The sequence below is a fragment of the Equus caballus genome, chromosome 15 (genome assembly GCF_041296265.1).
Source record: "Equus caballus isolate H_3958 breed thoroughbred chromosome 15, TB-T2T, whole genome shotgun sequence".
Lineage (NCBI taxonomy): Eukaryota > Metazoa > Chordata > Mammalia > Perissodactyla > Equidae > Equus > Equus caballus.
The window spans coordinates 48,745,049-48,769,615 of NC_091698.1; the positions used below are offsets into that span (position 1 = coordinate 48,745,049).

At 36.6% G+C, this 24,567-nt stretch overlaps 1 protein-coding gene across 2 annotated transcripts in view; it reads left to right on the forward strand.

Annotated features, from left to right (window-relative positions):
• GFPT1 (glutamine--fructose-6-phosphate transaminase 1) overlaps positions 1 to 17,155 on the forward strand; it is a 56,455-nt gene extending 39,300 nt beyond the window's left edge. For both annotated transcript variants that reach the window (XM_023618966.2, XM_023618967.2), the window contains 7 exons: positions 1,454 to 1,574; positions 1,954 to 2,111; positions 8,193 to 8,307; positions 8,577 to 8,704; positions 9,262 to 9,429; positions 10,120 to 10,281; positions 10,910 to 17,155. In XM_023618966.2, coding sequence (XP_023474734.1) covers positions 1,454 to 1,574; positions 1,954 to 2,111; positions 8,193 to 8,307; positions 8,577 to 8,704; positions 9,262 to 9,429; positions 10,120 to 10,281; positions 10,910 to 10,954 — 897 coding nt within the window. In that variant the 3' untranslated portion in view covers positions 10,955 to 17,155. The remainder of the gene's footprint in view (positions 1 to 1,453; positions 1,575 to 1,953; positions 2,112 to 8,192; positions 8,308 to 8,576; positions 8,705 to 9,261; positions 9,430 to 10,119; positions 10,282 to 10,909) is intronic.
• The last annotated feature ends 7,412 nt before the right edge of the window (positions 17,156 to 24,567 follow it).

Consider the following 24,567-nt stretch of genomic DNA (forward strand, 5'->3'; position numbering starts at 1 on the left):
AGAAACACAATGACATCTTTGCATAACTGTTTTCTTCGTATATAGCTTGTATCCTGAACAATAACAATCTACCAAAACATTCTAAGTACAGCTTGCTTTTCAAAATGTTAGTTGTCTCTGGGTTTTTACAGTGGCATGCAATGGCATTTGTACATTAAATTAGTCTCTTATGATGAAAATACGTCATTCTGTCTATTTATAAAGAGCTGCTTCCACTGAAAGAACAACTGTTCATTAGTGCATATGTATCTTGAGATTTCTTTTTTGGGGTATATTATTTTTAAATATTTGCTAAGTTGCCAGATTTGGATCTTTCTCTTTATTTTGAAGAATGTAATGCCAGTGTAACATTTATATTGTAAATTGGGGCGAGGGGAGTTTGATTTACATTTGTTTGAGGGAAAACATTTAGCATTTTAGTGTCGGTAACTTATTTGTGTATAATTAGTACATAAAATACATCAGTGGAAAAAGATAGTTAAAAATAGGGACCTGTTATCTTTGAGGACTTTTCTGTACATGATGTTATACCATTGTTAAAAAGTATTAAAATCAAGGTTATAGAACCAAACTGAATAGTTTGCATTCGTAGGCAAGAAAGTTAAAGGGACATGAAGTAAGGAAAGCTTTACAGTTCTTCGCTGCTGTGAATGCAAAGATGGAGTGGGAGCTGGAGGGCCGCTTGCCTAAAGAAGCAAGTGGTCTCCACAGTTATTATTAAAACAACTAAATGTATCCATCTGTGGGGCCTACAGTTTTTGCTGCCTAAAAGTTAATTTTCCTGTTGTTTTAATTTTCTGATGTTTAGAGTAAAAGAAACTTAATTAGAATGGAAATTTAGCAAAATGAATGTTAAGGTGCCCTGTGGACAGAACCATACTGCCCCCTACACTACCGTCCATACTGCAAAGTTTGAAAATAGTGAGCTTTCTTAAACAAGATTTCTAAAGCATGTTGACTTTTTTTTTTTTTTTGGAAACAGTATTATTTATGAATACAAAGCATTTTTGAAGTGTTGAAATTTTCACTGGGTGTTTATACATCTGTTTTTATCTCATTTGAAATCTCTGACTGACTTGGTATTATATGAATTGTCATACAGGATTAATAATTGGGAAGTTGGAGATAACACATGCAAGCTAACTCAGAGCAGTGCTTTTTCCACTTCTCAAAACATTTTATATGTATGTGTATTTGCTTGTAAGAATACATGCATTGATAGGTGTGTAAAGAGACTTGGACTAAAATGTCAACAGTGCTTATCTCCTAGGTGGTAGGATTTTGATTATTTTATTTTTTATGCTTTAATCTGTATTGTTTGTATTTTCCAACAATGCGCATGTATTATTTTTATAATCTGAAAAAGTGAAAACTATACATTGAGTCCAAAGAAGTCTAGTGAGAAAGAGCATTTGAAGTAAAGTTGTATGACCAAGTCATCTTTTGTCTGCAGACACGTCAAGTTCTTGAAGAGCTGACTGAGTTGCCTGTTATGGTGGAGCTAGCCAGTGATTTCCTGGATAGAAACACGCCGGTTTTTCGAGACGATGTTTGCTTTTTCATTAGTCAGTCAGGTATGCTAATTTTAAAGACTTGAAGGAAAGGAAAGTATTCTTTTTAATAATTATAGCGTGTCTTGGCAAAACCTGATATTTAAAGATAAAGTGGTATTGCAGATGACTTGATAAAGACAGATTTATTTTGATATTATGTAATTCTCTACAAATTAGTAAAATTAACACATTTTACACTCAAAGAGCTGAATTTTAAAAGATGAAGTAGAGATCCTAAAAAGTAGGATCCCATTATTAAAAATTTTACAAATTTATTATTTTAAATACATTTTAAATTTTATTTAAAGCAAATGATGTTGTTGAAAGTCAGTGTTTGTTTTTGCATCTAAGAAACAGCATATGTTGACCGCTCTGTTCCTTTTGCTTCGTTTTTGCATAGGTGAGACAGCAGACACCCTGATGGGTCTTCGGTACTGTAAGGAGAGGGGAGCCTTAACAGTGGGGATCACAAACACGGTCGGCAGTTCCATATCAAGGGAGACGGATTGTGGCGTTCACATTAATGCTGGGCCTGAGATTGGTGTGGCCAGCACAAAGGTAAATTCTTGACTTAGTTCTCGTGTGATTATTTAATCATAGTGTTGGTGAAACAGACTAATTCCTATCTTATGTTTCCTTTGTTAGCACTTACAGAATTCATATAGTTTACTAATCATGAGAATTATTATAAGACTTAAGGGTCAATAATAGGTAAAACACTTGTCCTCCCCATCCTCACCCCCCTCTTAAGAGTTTAAAAGGGACAAATGAATATAACAGAAGTCCATTCTGGGAAGGTCTCTGCTGGCTAGCCCCCTTCACCACTTATATTCCTCCTGCCCGGTGCAGTGGGATACATGGTAAGTATAACATCCCCTCTTTGATTAAGTATAGAAGGGAATTAAAAAAATAACAAATTAGAAACATCCAATTTAATTCTAATAATTTTTCACACTTTTATTTACATATTCATAGTTTCTAATAAATATGCCAAAATATACATACTACCTTTGAAAGTTTGTAAGGGGGATTACACCTTTGGTATAAAATTTGATGATTTAAAAAAATAAAAATGCGTATTATGTGACAATATCTGTTTCTCTTCAGATGCTACATCTGTAGAGATTTAAAAGCACCTTTTTTTTTTTTTAAGGCCTAGTGAGACTATAGTCATGTGTTGGTTAACGACAGGGATATGTTCTGAGAAATGGGTCCTTAGGCGATTTTGTCAATGTGTGAACTTCATAGAGTGTACTTACCCAAACCTGGATGGTATAGCCTACTGCACACCTATGCTATATGGTGCTAATCTTTTGGGACTGCCATCATAAAACCAGTCTGTTCTTGACCGAAATGTCGTTATCTGACACTTGCCTGTAACTTGCTCTTTGAAATCAGGATATGTATGAGTTTAGTACTAGTAACAAAAATAGGAATCTTTGGGGCCGGCCCTGTGTCTAAGTAGTTAAGTTCGCATGCTCCGCTTCACTGGCCCAAGGTTTCACCGGTTTGGATGCCAGGTGCAGACATGGCACCGCTCATCAGGCCATATGGAGGCGGCGTCCCACATGCCACAACCAGAGGCACTCACAACTAGGATATACAACTATGTACTGGGGGGCTTTGGGGAGAAAAAAAAAGATTGGCAACAGTTGTTAACTCAGGAGCCAATCTTTAAAAAAACAAAATGGGAATCTTAGAAAGTTGTGTAGATGTAAAAGATACTCTCTCTCCATGAATGTATTACTCTTTACAGCTTCAAAATTTTGTTTGTCCATTTTTCTGCTTAAGTCTAATATTTCTTGCTGATGTATAAGAAGATGCTTAGGTATTGGTGGATTTGAGTTTAATTACTGGCGTGTGGGAGATGATGTTAACGTATATAACCATGTTTGAATTGTTTTCCTTTTAAAGAACTTCATGGAGAATTTTTTTTTGTGGAAAATTTATGATTCTTATGTAAAAACTCTGAGTGAGGTTTTTGTTTCTTGGTTACTTTGATATTGCTAACACTATAATTTACAGAAAGCTGAAACCTGAATTTTCTCCGCGTGGTAATTAAAACATGTAAGACGTTTGTGCTTGGGTTTTCATTCTGTGCCTGAATAAGTAACCAGCCGCCCTCAGCAGCAGCTTGTGGATTTTGGAACAGCGTCCAGACAGACAGCTTTGATTGGAGCTTGGAGTCCCAGGGCGCCTTTATTCACAACACATTGTGAAACAGGGGCTTCAATGTGGCGTATGTGGGATACGGGCTCATACCAGTGAAGGGATGCTGTTGACTTCCTTTTCATTAATCTTTCTTGAACCATGAACTGCCAGGGGAAATACCGTTTTTCTGATTTCTAATTCTCTTGTTCATGAAAACTTTAATTTTCCTCAATATTTTGTTATGCTAATTTTCAAACATACTGCAGAGTTGAAAGAATTTTACATTAACAATCATACACCCATCATCTGAGGTCTACCATTAACTTTTTCCTACAGCTTTATTGAGGTATAATTTTCATACCGTAACATTCACCAGTTCTAAATGTGTAGTTTTACTAAATCTGACTGTGTAACTATCACCACGATCCAGTTTTATAAGACTTAATCACCTGAAAAAGTTCCTTTGTGCCCTTTTTTGTTTTTTGAGGAAGATGAGCCCTGAGCTAACATCCACTGCCAATTTTCCTCTTCCTGCCAAGGAGGGTTGGCCCTGAGCTAACATCCATGTGCATCTTCTTCTACTTTATCTGTGGGACACCTGCCACAGCATGGTTTGATAAGACATGCACAGGTCTGCACCTGGGATCCGAACTGGCAAACCCCAGGCCACTGAAGTGGAGCACGCAAACTTACCTGCTATGCCACCGGGCCAGCCCCGCTTTGCGCTGTTTTTACAGTCAATCCCCACTCCTACCCCTCAGCCTCAGCCTCAGGCAACTACTATTGCTTTCTCTTTCTATATTATGTCATTTTCTAGAAATTTCTTAAAAATGGAATTGTATAATACATGTCTTTTGTGTCTGGTTTCTTCCATCTAACATGAGGTTTTTGAGATTTATTCATGTTGTTATTTGTATCAGTAATTCTTTTTTTTTACAAGCTCCCCACTCCATTTTTGGCATTTTATTTTGAAATAACTGTAGATTTATAGGACATTCCAAAGACAGTACAGAGAAGTCCATGCAGTCTTCACCCAGTTTCCCCCAATGGTTATATCTTGCATAAGAAAATAAGCATCTTTTTATAGTACGTACTTTAATTTCTTTAAAAAAAAATGGTTCCCTTAAAAAATTTAGAAAGTGTGGTGATTTAGTCTTATTTTAATTTTTCATGGATTCTAAAGTAATTTTGTTTTCTTCAACTGCCTTAGACATTCTGAGCTTGGAGTTATTGAAAAGTTTTGGGATATTTAGTCATAGACGATTTCTGAATGGCAAATATGAGTTTGTATTTTAATGGGTGATCAGAGAAGTTCTTCCTTGATCCCTGGGCCCTGTGATGGAGCTGGCACAAGAATTCTATAATCTTAGTTATGAATTCCAAACTTTGCCTGAAAAACTAGGGAGATATTGCTAACTTCCTCAAAATATAAGACCATAGACAATTTGATATTTCTGTAGGAATTGATGGGTATAATTGTGCAGGCTTAGCAATTTTTGTATGTTATTGCAAGTGTTTAGAATTTCACCACAGCAGAGACACTTGTTGGTTTTTAAAAATAAATCAATATAACTTTATTTTTGGCTGAATAAAAAAGTAAAACCAAGTTTAAAAGTTCAGAGTCAACATTTTCCTGGTAAATTCTTTCAAACCTCAGTAAATTCTAAATGTGAGCTGTAGCTTTTTTTTCTCATAATTGGTTTCCTGGTCTGTATTGATGAAATGAAAAACATGAAATTGGAAATTAAGCTATAATAGGAATGCAATGGAAAAATGCATGCATTAAAGTTACTCTGTTTAATATTTGTACTTAAAAGCCAGTGTTGGGATGTTTTAAGTCCAAGCAAAGAAACATTACTCTGTAGAATAACATGTTTAGTTATGGGCTGGAGGAACTGGAGTATTCACTATCTGATCAGTTCCGATTGGGAATAGTTTAGTAGATTAGATTGACTACCTGTAGAGCTTAAGAATATCAAGTAAAAGACTTAGAATGAATAAGAATTCATATAATGTGCTTTATATAAAACACATATGAAAAAATTTTCTCAGTAAGCTGATGGTGGCTACTTAGAGTATATATGGGAGTGTGTGTTTGGATGGAGGATTCTATTTTCAATAACTATAAAAGATACTTATGAGGTGGGCTTTGTGGCGCAGCAGTTAAGTGAGCACGTTCCGCTTCGGTGGCCTGGGATTCACCGGTTGGAATCCCAGGTGCGGACATGGCACTGCTTGGCAAGCCATGCCGTGGTAGGTGGCTCACATATAAAGTAGAGGAGGATGGGCATGGATGTTAGCTCAGGGCCAGTCTTCCTCAGCAAAAAGAGGAGGATTGGCAGCAGATGTTAGCTCAGGGCTAATCTTCCTCAAAAAAACGCCAAAACAAAACTTAAAAAAATAACTTTACCAGGAAATGTGTAAGATGTTCCATAAATATTGTTGAATAGTTGAAAACTGGATAACTTTATAGACTTTTAAATTGCTAGCACAAATCGATGGAGATAACCATATTTCTGGATGGGAAGATTGTTTTGTGAAAAAATGACAGATCTTTAGGACAGAATCAATAGTCCTGCAATGTAACTCTAGTACATCAAAGAACTTGGACTTTAGGGGATATCACAAATCAAGAGAAAGGATGGGGTGAAATGGGGGGAAAATTGGCTGTGTATAAAAACAGACGTTAACACCTTAAACTGAAATTAATTTCAGATAGACGAAGGAAAATGTAAAGGGAAAAATCAGACAGGGTGAATGAAAAGAATAGAATTAGGAAAATTTAATAATACTTAACTGTTAGGATGGAACAACTATCTAGGCTTAAAAGTACTACATTAAAAGTTAAAAAACAGTCAATAAACACTGTCGTAAAAGGTTAACCCAAACTGCAATAAAGTATTGGAAACAGAACAGTAAAGATCCTCTTAAGACCAACCGGGAAAAAAAAAACAGGTCAAAAAACAAGTGAAGAACAGTGAAGTTAATTCTCAAAAGAGAAACATAAATGGTGAACAAACATGAAAAAAAATCTTAATTTTTCAGACTCAAGATATGTGTAGTAAAATCCTAGTGAGAGTCCATTATCCAGTGGTAAAATGGTAAAAACTTGTTAAAAGGATAATTCTCAGTATTTCAAAGAATGTGGCAAAACAGGCATATCTCACATTCACCTACAGCTAAGGAGAATGAAGGTAGTCTTGGCAGTGTGACTCCAAGTTTTAAAACATTCACAATTGTGTAGGCTAGGGAAATAAATGTCTTATAGTTCAAGCCTTCACCAGTACAGGTTGTCTTGAGCCTGTATGTCAGGTATTATGCTGAATGCTTTACATTTGTCTCATTTAGTTCTCATGATAATCTTGTAAGTATTGTGTCCTTTTAACAGACAGCCACCTGAGGCCTAAAGAGATGGAAAAAACGGCTCGAGGTTATTACACACTAGTAAACACGAGAGAAAGCATTCTGTCTTGGGAAAGTGCTTGTAATGTAAATTAAGAGTAAAAGCAAGTTATAAAACTGTACCTACTAATAATAAGTTTTGTTAAGAATATAAAGAAAGAAAAAAGAAAAACATAGTAAAGACCAGAAGGCAATATTCATAAATGTTATTAATAGCATGTTGCTAATGTAATTATTCCTGTTAGTAAGATTAATTATTCTTATTTCTATTTACTTTTCTGCAGTTGACTTTTTTTTTTTTTTTTTTTTTGCTGTGGAAGATTCACCCTGAGCTAACATCTGTGGCCAATCTTCCTTGTTTTTTTTTTTTCACTTGAGGAAGGTTCGCCCTGAGGTAACACCTGCACCGTTCTTCCTTTATTTTGTATGTGGGTTGCCACCACAGCATGGCCACCACCAAGTGGTATAGGTCCACACACAGGAACCAAGCCAGAGCTGCCAAAGTGGAACGTGCTGAACTTAACCACTAGGACACCGGGCTGGCCCCATGCAGTTGAACTTTTAAAAAATTTTTAGCCAAACTTAAAAAAAGAAGTAGAAGTGAAGAACAGGCAGTAGGCAAAGGTGAAAAATCAAAGAATAATTTTTAAAAAAATCCAACAAAACCAGTGCAAGTACCTCGAGGAGAGTCTTTCACACCCTTGCTTTTGACTTACATCAAAGACTTAATTTGGTTATGCACATGCGCGTTCACTCTCTTCTCACCTTCCTTTGGCATGTTTCTTTTCCTTCCTTTCTCTCTGGTATTAGGGGTTTCGTAAGCATCCAGAGTCTTACAAGGAACTTTTATTTTGTATCTGGAAGTAAAGGTTAAGTCGTTTGTTCAAATTCAGAAAAGGAGAACAGTGATAGATTTCCCAAGTACTGGTTCAGTTTGCTGTTACCAATGCTGTTTTTTAAAAATGGACAATATATATGTATAAAACCAATGGGAATTTTTTATTTTCATCTTTTCTTGAAATTAAAAATTCCAAGTACTTAAAATGCAACCGTAACAAATTCTTCTGCTTTTTTGCGTTGTTTCAGGCTTACACCAGCCAGTTTGTATCCCTTGTGATGTTTGCCCTTATGATGTGTGATGACAGGATCTCCATGCAAGAGAGACGCAAAGAGATCATGCTTGGATTGAAGCGGCTGCCTGGTACAAAGCTACTGATGTTACTCTTCTTTTGTTGTCTAAGGGACTGGGTAATGGGTGAAACTGTCTTATCCTTAAAGTTGTGGTTGTAGCTATTTACTCAGTAAAATCTTCCTACTTTTGCATCTGTGTATTTAAAAATCACTCACTGATATCACAGAAGAATAGACACCCTGGTCTTTTGTTGGTTGCTACCAATATATTATTATTATTATATCAGTTCAGTTTATTGTCCTTTTTTCAGAGATTTTGCTAACATTACTTCTTAACAGATTTGATTAAGGAAGTACTGAGCATGGATGATGAAATTCAGAAATTGGCAACAGAACTGTATCATCAGAAGTCGGTCTTGATAATGGGACGTGGCTATCATTATGCTACTTGTCTTGAAGGGGCCCTAGTAAGTCTACTCACTTAAAATTTCATTCTGTTGACTTATAGACCTGGCACACAGTCATACTTTTAGATTGAGTGAATGAAATAGGGCGAACTTTGAAAAGTGCCTTTGTTTTTATGCATTCCCATTTGTTTACCTTGAGAAACTGCAACAAAATACTTAATTCAAAAGTGAAATCAAGAAGAGTATATTTTAGCATAATAACTTGGGTTAATTGTTGTCCAAATATGAATAAAATAAAGATTAAGTTCTCTAGGCGTGAGATTTAATGGAGGGCAAAAATAAAGCAAGTAGAAGGACAGGTACAAAGAAGCAGGAGGGCGCTCATGACAATCCAGAATCTTTAAAATTTCTATGTTGAGTTTTCAAACTTGCGGTTACTTGCTCATATTATAGAAATAATGATTTATTATCCTGTTAGCTATAGTTACAGATCAGCAGTCCTCTGATACTTTTGGATAAATCGATGGTTATTTTAGACATCAGATGTTTTATGTGATAGCTACTTAAGAATGAGTTTTTTAAAAACAGACAAGACTAATCTAGTTCTTTCCTATTAGAAAATCAAAGAAATCACTTACATGCACTCTGAAGGCATCCTTGCTGGTGAGTTGAAACACGGCCCTCTGGCTTTGGTGGATAAGTTAATGCCTGTCATCATGATCATCATGAGAGATCACACTTATGCCAAGTGTCAGAATGCTCTTCAGCAGGTGGTTGCTAGACAGGTAAGTTGAGCTGCTGGAGGACACGTTGGGGGTCTAAGAGTAGGGTCACTAAAGCTTATTTGAATTTTTTGACATTTAAAGTGATAGACCAGTGACCAGGTGGCTTACAGAACATGCTTAGGTTTACACATGAGGAATCTGAGATACTCAAGGGTGTTGACAGGACCCAGCTCATAGCTCTCATAATAGGCAGAACCAAGACCAAAACCAAGGTCTTAGTCTCCAAATCCTGTCCTCTTCAGTTAGTGTATGCTGCTCCCTTTGAATTTAATATTCTGAAATGAATATTTTAGGAGCAACTAGTTTTTACATTAATATTATGGGTGCTCTGCTTAACTGAGTTTTCTTCAGATCATTTGGCTTTATATATAAATCCCAAAAGCTGTTATTAATCCCTACTCACAACATAGTGGTTACGAACTTGGGCTCTGAAGGCAGGCAGATCTGGATTCAAGTACTAAGCCTGGTATTTTTTAGTTGTGTGAGTTTAAACAAATTACTGAATCCCACAAAGCTTCCGTTTCCTTCACTGTAAGTGAGGTCAGTGTGACTTAGGCGTGGGGTTGTGAGTTTACATAAGTCTGTGTCCTTGAGGCTTCATGCGAATAGTGCAGTGCAAAATTTGCACACTCACAGTCTACAGCCCTGCCTTTGCTCACCAGAGATTGTGTGTGTGATTTTCTTTCCCAGGGACGCCCAGTGGTGATCTGTGATAAGGAAGATACCGAGACCATTAAGAACACAAAAAGAACAATCAAGGTGCCCCACTCGGTGGACTGCTTGCAGGGAATTCTCAGCGTGATCCCCTTACAGTTGCTGGCTTTCCACCTTGCTGTGCTGAGAGGCTATGATGTAAGTGATGGACCACCGCAGAAATCTTGGGCTGGCTTTTTACCTGGGTTCATTCTGGTAGTTTTCCTCCTCATTTTGTAGCAATAGCATTTGAGAAATCCATCAGATACAAATATCTGTCACCATTATATTTGCATGGCCCAATTTGTAAGTTACAGTTTCTTAGCCATAGAACTTGGAGGAACCTTGGAGGTTACCTCCCTGATTGAGATTACCTCCTTGGAGAATCTCCACCTGTTTTCTTTCTAGGTTTCTTAACGGAGTAGCTATTTTCAGTTCTTTGTTTGGGATTGTCTGTTCCACACACTGCAGGACTTTTAGCATTCCTGGTCCCCCAGTCATCCTGCTCTTAATACATTTCTAGTGTCTTCTGTGAGGGTGCTGCCTCTGTGGAGGACCAGAGGAGCTCTTCCTGTGCTGAACTGGCTCCTTTAGAATTCTTTTTTGTGATTTTAAGTTTTTTCAAGGTACATTATTTGATTGTATTTTCTAATCTTAATTCTTTGTAGTCTGTAATAAAGATGGTTAATGAATGTGTTGTTTTCTGTTTCTATAAACAAAAGTAATTTGCAACTCCTCTTTTCCCCCCAGTCTGTATAATCTCTCAAATCTTGGTTTTTTTTTGCAGGTTGATTTCCCCCGGAATCTTGCCAAATCTGTAACTGTAGAATGAGGAGCATCTGAAATTCTGGGCGATGAAGCAACACAAGACACCTTTTATATTTAAAACCTTGATTTAAAATATCACCCCTTTAAGCCTTTTTAAAGTAAATCTTTATTTATATATCAGTTATAATTATTCTACTCAATTTGTGATTTTTGTGAGTTACCTCATATTTTTCCAGTGATTTGTGGGGGAGTTCGAATAATGGAATCTATATTGGAATCGGTACTAGAGATTTGACTCTCATTTTCTTTAAAGGGTGCTGGGTGTTGGATTTCTGGGCCCTCCACTTCAATCTGAGAGGGTTGTATGTTTTTAAAATAATTGGCGTCTGTTTTACCACACTTCTATTCATACAGCCCAATGGCAGCAGTAATGTATGCTAATACTTGGACATTAAATTAAGATTTTGCTAAGTTATACATAAAGAGAAGATGCTGTGATTTATTTTGAAATTTGTTTGGTTTTTTTTAAAACACACTGTAAAACTTAAAAACTGAAAACTTTTCTTGGTGGAATTTCTGAGTTAGGTTGACCTAACCTTATCTCTCGCGCTTGTTGCCTGTTAGCTGTAGGTCGAGGTGGCTTAGCAGGCTGAGTAGTCTGGTCATGCACTGGGTCTCTCCAGCCCTTAAAAGAAAACATTTGCACAGTTTCGTAGCACACACTTTAAATTTGAGCTGCTTTGGACAACTGACAATATGACTTTAAATTTGAAGATGAAATACATACATGTTGGATATCCTACTCCTTGTTTTTTCATCTCCTAAAACTGGTTTTTATTTCCTTGCATCTGTAGTTTTCTTTAATGGCTGCTGAGTGACATATTTTATCTTGTTCTTTGAAATCATCGCAGAATTGCTATCAGATGTCTCAAATTAAATCAATACTGATATATTCAGAATTTTCTTCAACTTTTTCCCAAAGAGGAATTTCCTGAAGCTAATTTTAACTTCCCTTCACTGCCTTGTTATATAAAACCAGTACCTTCAGTACCGGTAGTACAGTCAGTTGGGAAGTTCTTTGCAGTTGTTTGGAATATTTGCAAGTCTTTTCACTAATCATTTGACTCTAAATGTATGTGATGGGCTAGGCTTAGGAACAGCTTCATGCTGTACACTGATGCTTGTGAAGGATGGCATCACATTTAGGATTACTTCCTAGGTATTCTTCTCTCTGTAGTTTCTGTGTTCTACCCCTGAAATATATTTAGGAATGGAGAAGATATAAATAAATAAAGTGATATTGAGGTGCCTTCAGTGTCAGAAATGGAAATTAACAATTTAGATTAAAATATTTAGAGTAGAGTATTAGTTTGACATGCGAAAAATTGTAAGTAGTAACTTCTTCACGGAGCTTTTTGGGCCAAATCTTGGGGGTTCTAGGACTGCGTGTTTATGTTTTGGTTAAGTCCTTCTCTTTCAAGAGTTTTCGCTTTTAAATGTTCAAGGTAAGATATTTAGCATAATTAAGTAACCTTAGTCTTTTCCTTTTTCTGTGTTTGAACTTCTTGTTGAGGTTAAGATTTTCTAATAGTGATCGCTGCAAGAGAAACAGAATTCTGCTTGTATGTTAGGGTTAGAGAAAGAACTGGCGTATTTTGAGGTAATTTGGAAGGACTCTCCTAGAGACTAGAATTGTTTTTAAAAATAAAATAGGGTTACTATTTACATCCTATATATAGCTACTATAGCTATATTTATCTATCTGAATTGTTTGTGAGGTTATTTTGTGTAGGCCTGGTAGTTTTTGTATGCGTATAGTGTCATTTCTTATGTTTGTTATATTAGCATTTTATGCACATGATTTGTATGGGTTTGTAGCATTTCTTAATGGTCTAATGTTTGAGTCAGCATTCTAAGTGAAAACTAATAAGTAAAATCAGTCATTAGTTTTTCACAGTCTCTCTATTTCTGTTTCTCTCAAACACACACACACATTCTTCAAGCTAGGATAAGTTCTAAACTGAATATCAAAAGTTGAAATTAAGAACAAAGAAGTGATATTTCCAAACAAACATGGTTTCTCCCCCCATCCCTACTTCTTGCTCCCTACCCCATTTAATGTAGTGATTTTTACATGCTTTTATAAGTTAATTGTAAACACAAAAAAGATACTGTAATGAGGCAAATCACTAAGGAGTGTGCATGCCCAGTTAAAGCCAATATAATATAGGATAAGGTCAAGAAAGATATTCTACAAAAGGAGTCCTTTATATAAAAAGTTCTTTCTTGTAGAGCATTTAAAGTTTAAATTCACTCATATATGACTTACAGTTCCTTGCCCCAGGCCGTGAGCCCTTTTTAGGCCGGGAATCATGTGTAACATCTGACACATGGCCCCGTAAATGATTGTTACTTTGGAGTCAGCTTTTCTATCTTTTTTTAGTCACCTATGCCATAGGAATGAATGATAGGGGGAAAACTAACGTTAACTATTTTTAGTTTGTTATAACTATGTTAGCAACCTATTGTGGGCGAGGAACTGTGCTGGGAACTGAAAAATACGTCTCATTTACAGCAAAGTCTGCTTGGCCCCGAGTGGACTCGGCACTAGTGAAGACTAGGGTCACTGGAGGCGCAGGGGGAGAGAATGGAAGATGGAGTGGAGCTGGGTGGTTAAGTGTTGTGCGTGGATTTTTCACTTAAATCATGGTCCAAGTTTTGGGACGTTTCATGTTTGTAAGAGGTGAAATCCATTTTGTGGAGTAAGTTATCATCACAGGCCGCGCGTGCTTATTTCTGTGGTACTCTGAGGAACAGCAGTTGTTGGATGCAAAAGTGAGAAGCAGGCCAGCAGCAGCCCTCTTCAGAGGGAGCTGACCAAGTGACGTGCATGTGGGGCTGTTGGTTGAGAGAGCTGATAGATTTTCTCTTAACTTTCTTAGAAAGTTGTTGCTGGGATGATATTGTCTTATCTTTTTGAATACAAATCTCTTAGCCTGAGTTAATTATGAGAATGGGAGGAAAGGAGCCTTTTTTTAATCTCCTTGGTGATAGTCCTTTGACACTTATTTCTATTAACTCTTCAAGGAAGGAAAATCAGCTGAAATGTTTGCTTTAACAAACATTTTAAGAAGTCCTTTGGGGTCAGTTTTTTCTCATATCTTTTTAAAAAATTAAGATAGACTATAGCAATAAAAGGGAAAGACTAATGTTAACTATTTGTATGCTACAACTTCAGCGATTTTTCTAAAAAGCACAGTGTCGTTGAAAAGTGTTTATTGAAACAGAATTCATAGCTCACATTGAATTTGTGAAGGCCAAAGAAATTGAAGGGAATGGTAAAGAGATTTTAGACCTATATCCACTTATTTAGTAGATACTGTATACCAGAATTCCAGACAGTGTTTTACCCATGAAAACATATTTCGGATTACTTTCTTTGTTTTCAGTGTTTAGAGTCTTAAGTTTAGAAGTATTAACACTTAAATCAGTTTTTACCCCCAATATTTAAAGATTATTAATACATCAGTATTTCCCTAGCTTGCTAAATTTAACGCTATATTCAGATCTGTGACATGACAACCAGTAGGACTGATAACATTAGCTTTGAACCAGTAATATCCAGGGTTAAAATAAAAATCATAGTTAAGTAGCAAGACTGTAAAGTTATGCCATATTAACATATAAGTCTGTAATAGCTTGATATCAATGTTATGGAATATACCATAAATAATGAGTACATTTTAGGAAATTCTTGAATTACCTTTCTTACTAGTTTTCAGAAGGAATACAGAAATGATCCTGTTAGCTTTTTAAATGTTCTGTGGTTGAAATTTTGTTTTGCTTAAATAAAACTTTTGGTATTTGTTTATATTTCTTGTGAGCTGGAAATTTTAGAATCATCCTTGCTTTGTTTTCTGTTCTTTAAAATGAATGTTTAGATTACTGAGCCAATTGGTCATTTCTTCCTCATGTCTTGTAAGTCTAGTGACTCTAATCCTGAACTGTGAATAAATTACCAAAAACTTGCTGAGAATTGCATTTTGAAGCAATTTGCCAATATTTGAAGTGTATACGTGTTTGTAGTTGTGTTGAAGATTCTATTGTACTAAGAATGTAGCCAGTGTTTACTTTACTTGTTAATGTTAAGTAAACATTTCTGATGTTTATTCACTACGTTTATTCACTACTGTTGCTGTTTTAAAAAGAAGGAATGATTGCATAAATATAATCAAAAGCCACGTCTCGACTCCACCTTCCCAGTTGTTTTAGGAAGGATCATTAGCTAAAACAAAGGCTCTACTTTTTCTGATGTCATATTCATAGATATTATACTTTCTCAAGTCTCTCAAAATTTTTTGTGAGAATTTGTTGTTTCTAGCCAATTTCCAGGGTATACGGTAATCAACAACTTTAAGTGAATTGATAGTTGCAAAAGAAGGATATTTAAGATAGATGAGTAGCAAGACAGTATGTACTCCAAATCTAAAGTTTCTGTATATCTAGCAATCTGTTAATTATAGAACAAAGGTTCCGTTTCTAGGATCCTTTTATAAAGAGCAAGCTAAAATCTCTATCCTGCCGCTCACAGCACTTGCTGTGTTTGCAGGAGACAGTTTCTCCAGGGAGGTTCGAATGAATGGACATGCTGTTTGCCTCCCCGTAGGATTGAGCCCAGCCTCTCAGCTCTCTCTTTCTCTGTGTTGCTCTGCAGCAAAGCCTAGGGCTGCCACACCAGCCTGGATCATTTTTTCTGCAGGCTGCATTTTTGACATAAAATTCAGCTTTTCTCCTAGTGAACAGTTTTCTTTACATTCTCCTCCATTGGCTATCAGTAAGTGTTTACTGAGTGCTTATTAAAGGCCAAGAAATAATTTCCCCCCAAATTAAGAGTCCACTTTTCACTGGAGTGGCATTTAGGAAAAATAAATTCTTAATATTCTTGGATGAGGAGAAGAAATCTTTATTCAGTTTCTCTCATGAATCTGCAGGTAAATAGTTCTCCCTCATTTTTTAAAATAATGTAGGAACTTTATTTGCTAAACAAGCATCCTGGAGCCATAAACTAATCATAATAATATACAGAGAAGTTGCCAGGTTATAGCTGACCCCTTCCAAAGAAATATACACGTAATAAGATAAATTCATTATTCTCTTTTTGGTTAGCGTGTACAAGAGATTGTTTCCAAGATACAAAAGGCCTATTTGTGAACTTTGTATTAACTTGATTCATTGACTCAAGTTCCAAGGTTCACTTACATATTTCCTCATAGAGAATGCTGTCGTGTAGCCCTATTTTCCTTTTCATATTTCAAGAGACTTGAATACGAAGTATGAATGTATAATTGGAAATATGGAATCAAAAATGGAGCTTGCAACAGTTGGAGAAATGCTCTCTGGATAGAACTATAGTTGTTTCCTTCCCTTTCATTTATCAGTCTGGCTCTCTCTATGTAAAATTTTAAGCCTGTTAGGATGAAAGCAATTAGCATGTTTTCATATGCTTTAATTTCTGCAGTATAACGAGTGATTTGGAAGCATCCAACAATCCAAAAATCAGAGCCACCAAATAAGGTATATCATGAAACTCACAGCTGTTGCTGGGGATCTTTAGGTGTTAATTTTTGCTTTTGTATGTTTTGAAATGGATATAAATATAGTGAGGTCTTAGAAGGAAAATTGACAGAATTCCCAAAGTGTGTTATATAATACTCATTGAGAATTCAACATCAATTTTACCTAAAGGGCAAATGATCCCTTGGTTCTTAACTAATATGCATTCTTAGCTTTGTGAGACCCAAAGGTATATACCCATTCATTTTAGATTGTCATACAACATCGTGGTTGCAAAGGTCTAGATGTGTCAGGATCACTACAGTTTGTTTTTGCCAACAGCCAATTTCAGGTGACACTGTTGGCCTCATGAGGAAAAGCCAGCTGGGCATCATCAGTCATGGATGTGTTCCTATGGCAAGTTCACTGTGAGATGGACTCGTTCGAAAGCTTTGCCTTCAAATAATGCTCCTAATGGGATGGAAAATATCTGAGACAATAAAGGCTTTCAGTTTCGGGGCAAGTGAAATTGCATTAAATTCAACTCACAGACTTGAATGTTTCTAGCCAGTTTGATTTATGGGCTTTTGTGTGTTTTTTTGTATTTACTTGGTATGTAGAGTTGTTTTGAAATATCAAGCATATTTGCTTTGAATTTTATGTCTTGCTTTCTTAATTTTGTATTTATCCTTTGAATAAAATGTAAACCCAACATTGAATTTACTTTTACTGCTGCTATGTAGAAACTTAAGAAGTGTGGGAAATCTCTGTAGAATTTCTGTCTTATATTCTTGGTTATCAGCTTTGGACTCATGTGTTGTTACTAAAGTTCAAAGCATTTCTTGGTTTGAAAGTAACATTTTGAAACTTCTTCATATATGTAGTCTTTTTCTCTTTTTTTGATGCTTTAAGTGAAGTGGGAAATATTCTGGCCTCTGAATGCAGAATTGACTTTACCAACAGAACATTAGTAACTTAAGTGCTTTGAGTTGTTTTCTCAGCAGAGACAGATTTGTATAAATTTATTTGCAAATTCCTGGTTCTTCCTGTGACACTGTGCAGGAATAAAGGACAGTGACTGGAGTCCCCTAGAACAGAGAAAAGCTAGGTGACTTGTACATATATTGGTCTCCTCAACTTGACCTTCCCAAAGTGTAATGTTCCTAAATTAATGATTCTCAACTCCTTTGGGCTCAATATGCTGAAACTAGGTGAGGGCAGCTCTGAGAATGTTGACAATCACCCTTTCAGAAGATAGGGCTGAATTTTAATGTTTTGATTTTTAAATTAAAGAATCTATCATGTCTTAGCTTGTGCCCAAATAGGATGCCTCAAAACTTGGATCATTTATTACATTTATGTATTTAATATGTATTTAATACATAATACCTTCACAAAATTTAACAGCCAGCTCTTGCTTTTCCACTCTTACCTTGTGCTGTTCAGTGTACTGGGTACACTGGTTACACAGATCATATGGAAAGGACCTGTGGACAAATGAACTCTGCTTAAACAACATATACATATATTTCTCGGTGCCTAAGCACAATGACTTTGCCGTAATAGTTGCTTAATAAATAAAATACTTGCTGACCTAAGTTATATTTCAAATAGCATTTTTGTCTTACTGTTTCTTTGCCTTCACTTTCTGAGTTAGAGTTTGGTCAAGAAATCATAAATCACTACTGCTATTTCCAGTAGGAAAGGATTTAGTATGTGGAGTTGGGCTTATATGGCCATTAGAAGGTGGGGGGAAATGCAGGTCAGGGAGGCCACTGTGAAATTTGCTAGTGTAGGAATTGCAAGGCAGTACTGTTGGTGATCTCAGCTGCCTGTAGAACCAGGGTGATTGTCAGAAAGATACTTGGAAGCTGTTAGCAAATCCCACATTAGCTGTTTAATGCCCATTAGCCTGTTTGCAGTTACCACTGGACGATACTTATTTCTATTTCTCTTTTCCAAATTGTGAACAAATGGCTGTCATTGGTGAAGTCTAACTGGATCTCTGTGGATAAGTATCCAGTAGAAGGGAGAACTCAGATGGGTGGGGATAGTACAGAATATTCAACAAACATTGTCCAGCACGGTTCACCTTTTGGAATACACAAGATCTACACTCACCCTTGTGTCCATATTGAAATTTTCGAAGAAGAACAAAAAGAATATCATGATTCTGCATGACATGCAGCAGCTATCCCTGTTGAAATAAAGCCACACCCTCTTCCAAAGAAGAGGAGATAAGTTCACAAATTTCTTTATCCATCTCAACATCTAGAGTGATGTTCATTCTTCTTCCTTGATCACAATCCCCCTTGATATAGAAGTCTTATCTAGTCTTAAGTGGAATAATTGGAAGGGGAGCTGGCATACACACACACACATATCATTTCATCCTCACAATAACTCTGAGATCAGTACTATTCTTGTACCTTCTTAAGAGATGACAAAACCCATGAACTCATGAACAGTGAATTTAATGATCAAAAAGTTGCATAATTATATTAATGTATGCATATCAAGGAAAGACAAATGCATTGCTACTAAGCCGCCATTTGTACTACTAGTCAAGAGCCTATAGTTTATATAAATATGTGTTTGCACATACACACATACAAATACATACTTTTTTCTCTTCTATCACCCATTTTGCATTCCCTTTGCCCTTGGTCTGCACCCAGGTAGTGGTGATTCTTTGCCAGAAATTTTTGCTTCTCTCTTTTTTGTGTGTGAGGAAGAAGATTGGCCCTGAGCTAACATCCATGCCCATCTTCCTCTATCTTGCATGTGGGACACTGCCACAGCATGGCTTGATGAGCAGTGTGTAGGTCCGCACCTGGAATCTGAACCCAGGAACACTGGGCCACTGAAGCAGAGCATGTAAACCTGACCACCACCACCGGGTCTACCCCACTTCTCTCCCTGTTAGCAAGGTTGAGATCCCTCCCTACCTTCTCCATTCTTGTACATAAACTAGGGGCCCATATGTGTAGAAAAGGTGGTAGCAGGAATTTCTGGCAATATGGTAGACTAGATAACCAGAGGAACTTCCTGGGACAGAAAATTTAATGCTGGATAAAAATGTGAAAGAAAAAAATTCTTTAATTACATTGGTGAGTTGTCAAGAAAAAAAAGGAACTCTCAGAAGCAGAAAAGAACACACTAGTTAGAGAAGTAACAAGTACTGAAGCTGATGGCTCCACTGGGAGGGCGGTATCTGTTATCTCTCACAGGCTAGATCTTTCTGTTTTAATTGGCCAAATGTGGGGGACAGGAGACAAAGCCATGGGCTGGAGAAAGGTGGGAAGTCAGCAAAACAGAAAGTTACATTCTTGGCAAAAGAGTAAACAGGAAATAAAGCAGGTAAGAGAGGGTTATGATGAGGAAAAATGCAGTCCTCAACTTGGGTTGTGGTGGATAAGAGATAAGTCTCCCATGAAAATTCTATGGGAATTCCTCACCACAGCTAATCCCCCTGTAGGTTTTGTGTAGATGTTTGTCCTACCTGTATGTCCTAAAAAGCCTCAATCTGAGAGTTTATTTTACAGTAATCCTGAGTTAATGGAGCTTCCTGGCAGAAACAAACCCATATCTTTTCTGGAGGAATGTTCTTTAAAAACAAGCCTCAAAGCAATCCCACAAGTATTCCAAGAAACAAGCTCAAAATCCAAAATCACAAACATGCCATTGTAAGTGAGAGAAAAGTAACAAATGACAGAATCAATCTGTAAAGACTGCATAAATTGGAAGTGTCAAAAGCAATGGGGGAATCAAATGTATGATAAAGGAATAAGGATGAAATGAATGACAAGACAGATTTCAGAACTAAAAATTAAATATAATAATTGAAATTAGAATGGATAAACAGTTTAGACCCAACTGAAGAGAGAATTGGTGAACTGAAAAATAGGTCTGAAGAATTAACTCAGAATGCAGCATTTGCTATAAAGAGTGAAAGAAAACGAGAAGCTAAAAGTCAAGGCTTCTTGACTTTTCAGAGAATTTTCCAGACCAGCTTAAGGGAAAATCTTGGAATTTAGGGTGCCCAATAAAACTCAAGCAGATTTAAAGAAATTCCTTTCTTAGACGTGTTTTGAAAGAGAGATCTTTCAAAGAGATCTTCAAGGCAGTGAGAAAGAGAAGACTACCCATAGAGTCAATATTTAGACTTACAGCTGATTTCTCAGAAGAAACAATGGAAACCAGAAGACAATGGAATAATTTCACACTGCCGAGAAAGTAACTCATGAAACTGATTTTCAAGAACAATGGAAAAATATACTATCTGATGAACAAAAACTGGGACTCTCACAGAACATCTCCTAAAGATAAATGCTAAGATGATAGAAAATGATCCCAGAAAGAAGGCTTTGGATATAACATAAATGGTGAGCAAGGAAATTTTTAAGTGAGAATAAATCTAAAGATTGGACTGTCCAAAACAATAATAATACTTTTTTTAATTTGAGAAGCTATAGATCAATCCATGATAAACTAAAATGCTAGACAAAAATATAACAGGAGTGGGTGAACAGAGTTAAAATATTGTAAGACCCTTTTTATTATTTAGGAGGAGGATAAAGATAAGAAATTTGGACTTGATTAAGTCAAATATTCATGTTAAAATTTTTATAATAACTAAAAGAAGCTAGGTAGAGATGTGGTTTCCGAAATGACAGAAAGAAAGAATAGAATTTGAGAAATAAATCTAAATAATACAGGTAATAATCACAATAAATGTAGGAGACATTTAAAACATAGCGACACAGAAAAGCTGAATGTGAATAGAATGTATGGAAAAATGTACACCAGGAAAATCCTAATCCAAAGACAGCTGAGGGAGCTATTGATATGACAAGATAGACTTTAAGTTAAAAAGCTTTACTAGAAAATGTTGCAGCTGCTGTGGAAAACAGTCTGGCAGTTCCTCAAAAAGTCGGACATAGAATTACCGTATGACCCAGCAACTCCATCCTGATATCTACCCAACAGAACTGAAAACCAGGACTCAAACAGATGCTTGTATGTCAGTGTTTATAGCAGCATTATTCAAAATAGCCAAAAGGTAGAAACAACCCAAGTGTCCATCAACAGATGTATGGACAAACAGAATGTGGTATATACATACAATGGAATATTATTCATCCATAAAAAGGAATGAAGTTCTGATACATTCCAAAACATGGATGAACCTTGAAAATACATTAAGTGAAATAAGCTAGACACAAAAGGGCAAATACTGTATGATTCTACTTATGACATAGCTAGACTAGGCAAATTCATAGGGACAGAAAGTAGATTAGAGGTTAACTGGGACGGGGGGAAGGAGGAATGGATAGTTATTGCTTAACTGGTACAGAGTTTCCATTTGGGCGTTGAACGTGGGGTTGAACGTTTTCAAAAACAGTGATGATGGCTGCACAACATTGTGAATGTAATTAATGCCACTGAATTATAAGCTTAAAAACAGTTAAAATGGCAAATTTTACATTATATATATTTTACCACAATAAAATTAAAGTAATAAAAAAAGCATTGCTAGAGACAAAGAGTGTTACTATGTAATGATGACAGTTTCAATTCAATGGGTATTGTAAGGCTGTTTGAATTTTGCCAAATGGTAGATATGCCTCTGTATCTCACTGTGATTTTAATTTATATTTCTTTGATTATTAATGATTTGAGCATCTTTTCTTATGCTTATCGACCCCTTCTTTTTTGTGAAATGTCTGATCAAATCTTTTTAAAATCAGTTTTTGAAAATTGGATGATCTATTTTTTACTGTTTAATTTGTCAGAATTCTTTACATACTCTGGATTCTAGTTCTTTGTTAGGTGTATTGCAAATATCTTCTCCCTTTTATGATTTGTCTTTTCATTTTCTTTTTGGTATCATATAGAAATTCTTAACTTTAACATACTCAGATTTATCAATTTTTTCCCTTTATGGTTAGTGCTTTTGTGTGAATTGTTCAATAAATCTTTCTTCCTAGATCATAAACATATTCTCCCATATTATCTTCTAAGACCCTTATAGCTTTGCTTTTCATCCTTGGATTTTTAGCCCACCTGGAATTGATTTTGAGTTCGGTGTGAGATAGGGATTCATTTTACCTCTTTTTTTTTCTGGTGAGGAAGATTGGCCCTGAGCTAACATCTGTTGCCAATCTTCCTCTTTTTGCTTGAGGAAGACTGTCACTGAGCTAACATCTGTTCCATCTTCCTCTGTTTTGTATGTGGGATGCTGCCACAGCATGGCTTGATGAGTGGTGTGTAGGTCCACGCCTGGGATCCAAACCTGCAAACCCCAGGCCACCAGAGTGGAGCATGTGATCACTATGCCACTGCGCCGGCTCCTATCTTTTTTTTTCTTTTTTCTTTTTGTATGTGGATGCCCTATTTCCCTGTACTATTTATCAAAAAAATGCATCCTTTCCCAATTTCTCTGCAATGCCACCTCTTACATCAAGTGTTCAGATGTGTGGACCTCTTTCCATGGGCTATACCCATTGGTCTCTGTACCAATTCAACATTGTCTGCATTATGTAGCTTTACAGAAAGTCTTGATATCTTATAGGGCAACTCTCCTTTCCTCATTGCCTTTCTTGAAGAATGGCTTGGTTTTCTTTCCGTTTTGCTTTTATACAGAAATTTTAGAAACAACTTGTCAAATTGCAGAAAACACAACTGCAGAGATTTTTATTGGGATTACGTTAATTTTATAGATGAATACGGGGAGAACTGATAGTTTTACAATATCGAGTCTTCCAGTCTATGTACATGGTTTGAGCACATGTCTCCATTTGTCTTCATTATGAGTTAAATTAGTTCCAGGACCAATTCCAATGTGTGTGTGGAGGTTGTCTCACACCACCAACGAGCAATTCTCAGGACACTAGCAAAGTATCTGAGATTTCAACTCAGTTCTGACACTATTTGCCCAGAGATAGCATAAGATTCTGCAGGTTAAGGGTTCAGTCCTACAAGACTGCCTGCCCTTCACCCCGCTTCAGACACTAGTCGCAAGCCCAGGCTGTTACCTGTATTTCTCACTGGCCATAAATAGCTTCCCTCGGCCTCCTCGGGTTTGATTAATTTGCTAGAGCAGCCCACAGAACTCAGAAAACATTTTTCTTACTAGATTACCAATTTATTATAAAAGGACACAACTCAGGAACAGCCAGATGGAAGAGATGCACAGGGCAAGGCATGGGAAGGGTACGGAGCTCACAGGCCCTCTCCAGGGGCGTCACTCTCCCCAGATCCCCACGTGTTCAACAACCCAGTGTTTTTGTCTCTCCTGACCCAGTCCTTTTGGGTTTTTATGGAGGCTTCATTCCATAGGCATAATTGATTAAATCATTGGCCATTAGCAATTGATTCGACCTCCAGCCCCTCTCCCCTCCCCAGAGGTTGGTGGGATGGGACTGAAAGTTCCAACCCTCTAATCACGTGGTTGATTCTTCTGGCAACCAGCCTCCACCCTTAGGTGCTTTCCAAAAGTCATTACATAGCATAACAAAGGACACCTTTGTTGCTCTCATCACTTAGGAAATTCCAAGGGTTTTAGGAGCTGTAAGCCAGAAACAGGGAGGGAGACCAAATGTATATTCCTTATTATAAATCACAGTATCACGAGAGTTGTGCAACAATCACCACAATCAAGTTGTAGAACATTTCCATCTCCCCAGAACGTTCCTTTGTGCTCGACTGCAGTCAATCCACTGGCTTTTAAATTTCAGTTATTGTATACATATTTTTTGCTTAGAAGTTCTTTCTGGTTATTTCTCAACTTGGGTCACTATTTATTTTCTCTTCCTTGAAGCTATTTTCAACCTTGTCTTTTACTTCTTTAAACACGATACGCAGAGTTATTTTTAAGTCTATACTTGCTGTTTCCCACATCTGGATTGTCTGCTGTTTCTGCTGACGTTCACTGCCTGTGCCTTTTCTCTCTGTGTGCTTTGGTCATTTAGACCGTGAGCCCCTTGGAGGAAGCCTTTTTGGAATTCTTTGAGGTCTGAGTTGAGGATGCCTTCCTTCAGAGAGGATTTGCATTTATTTCTGAGCTGCCTAAGACTCTACCAGTCCAGAATCGGTTTTTGCTTTCGTGGCTTGAGGTTTTGT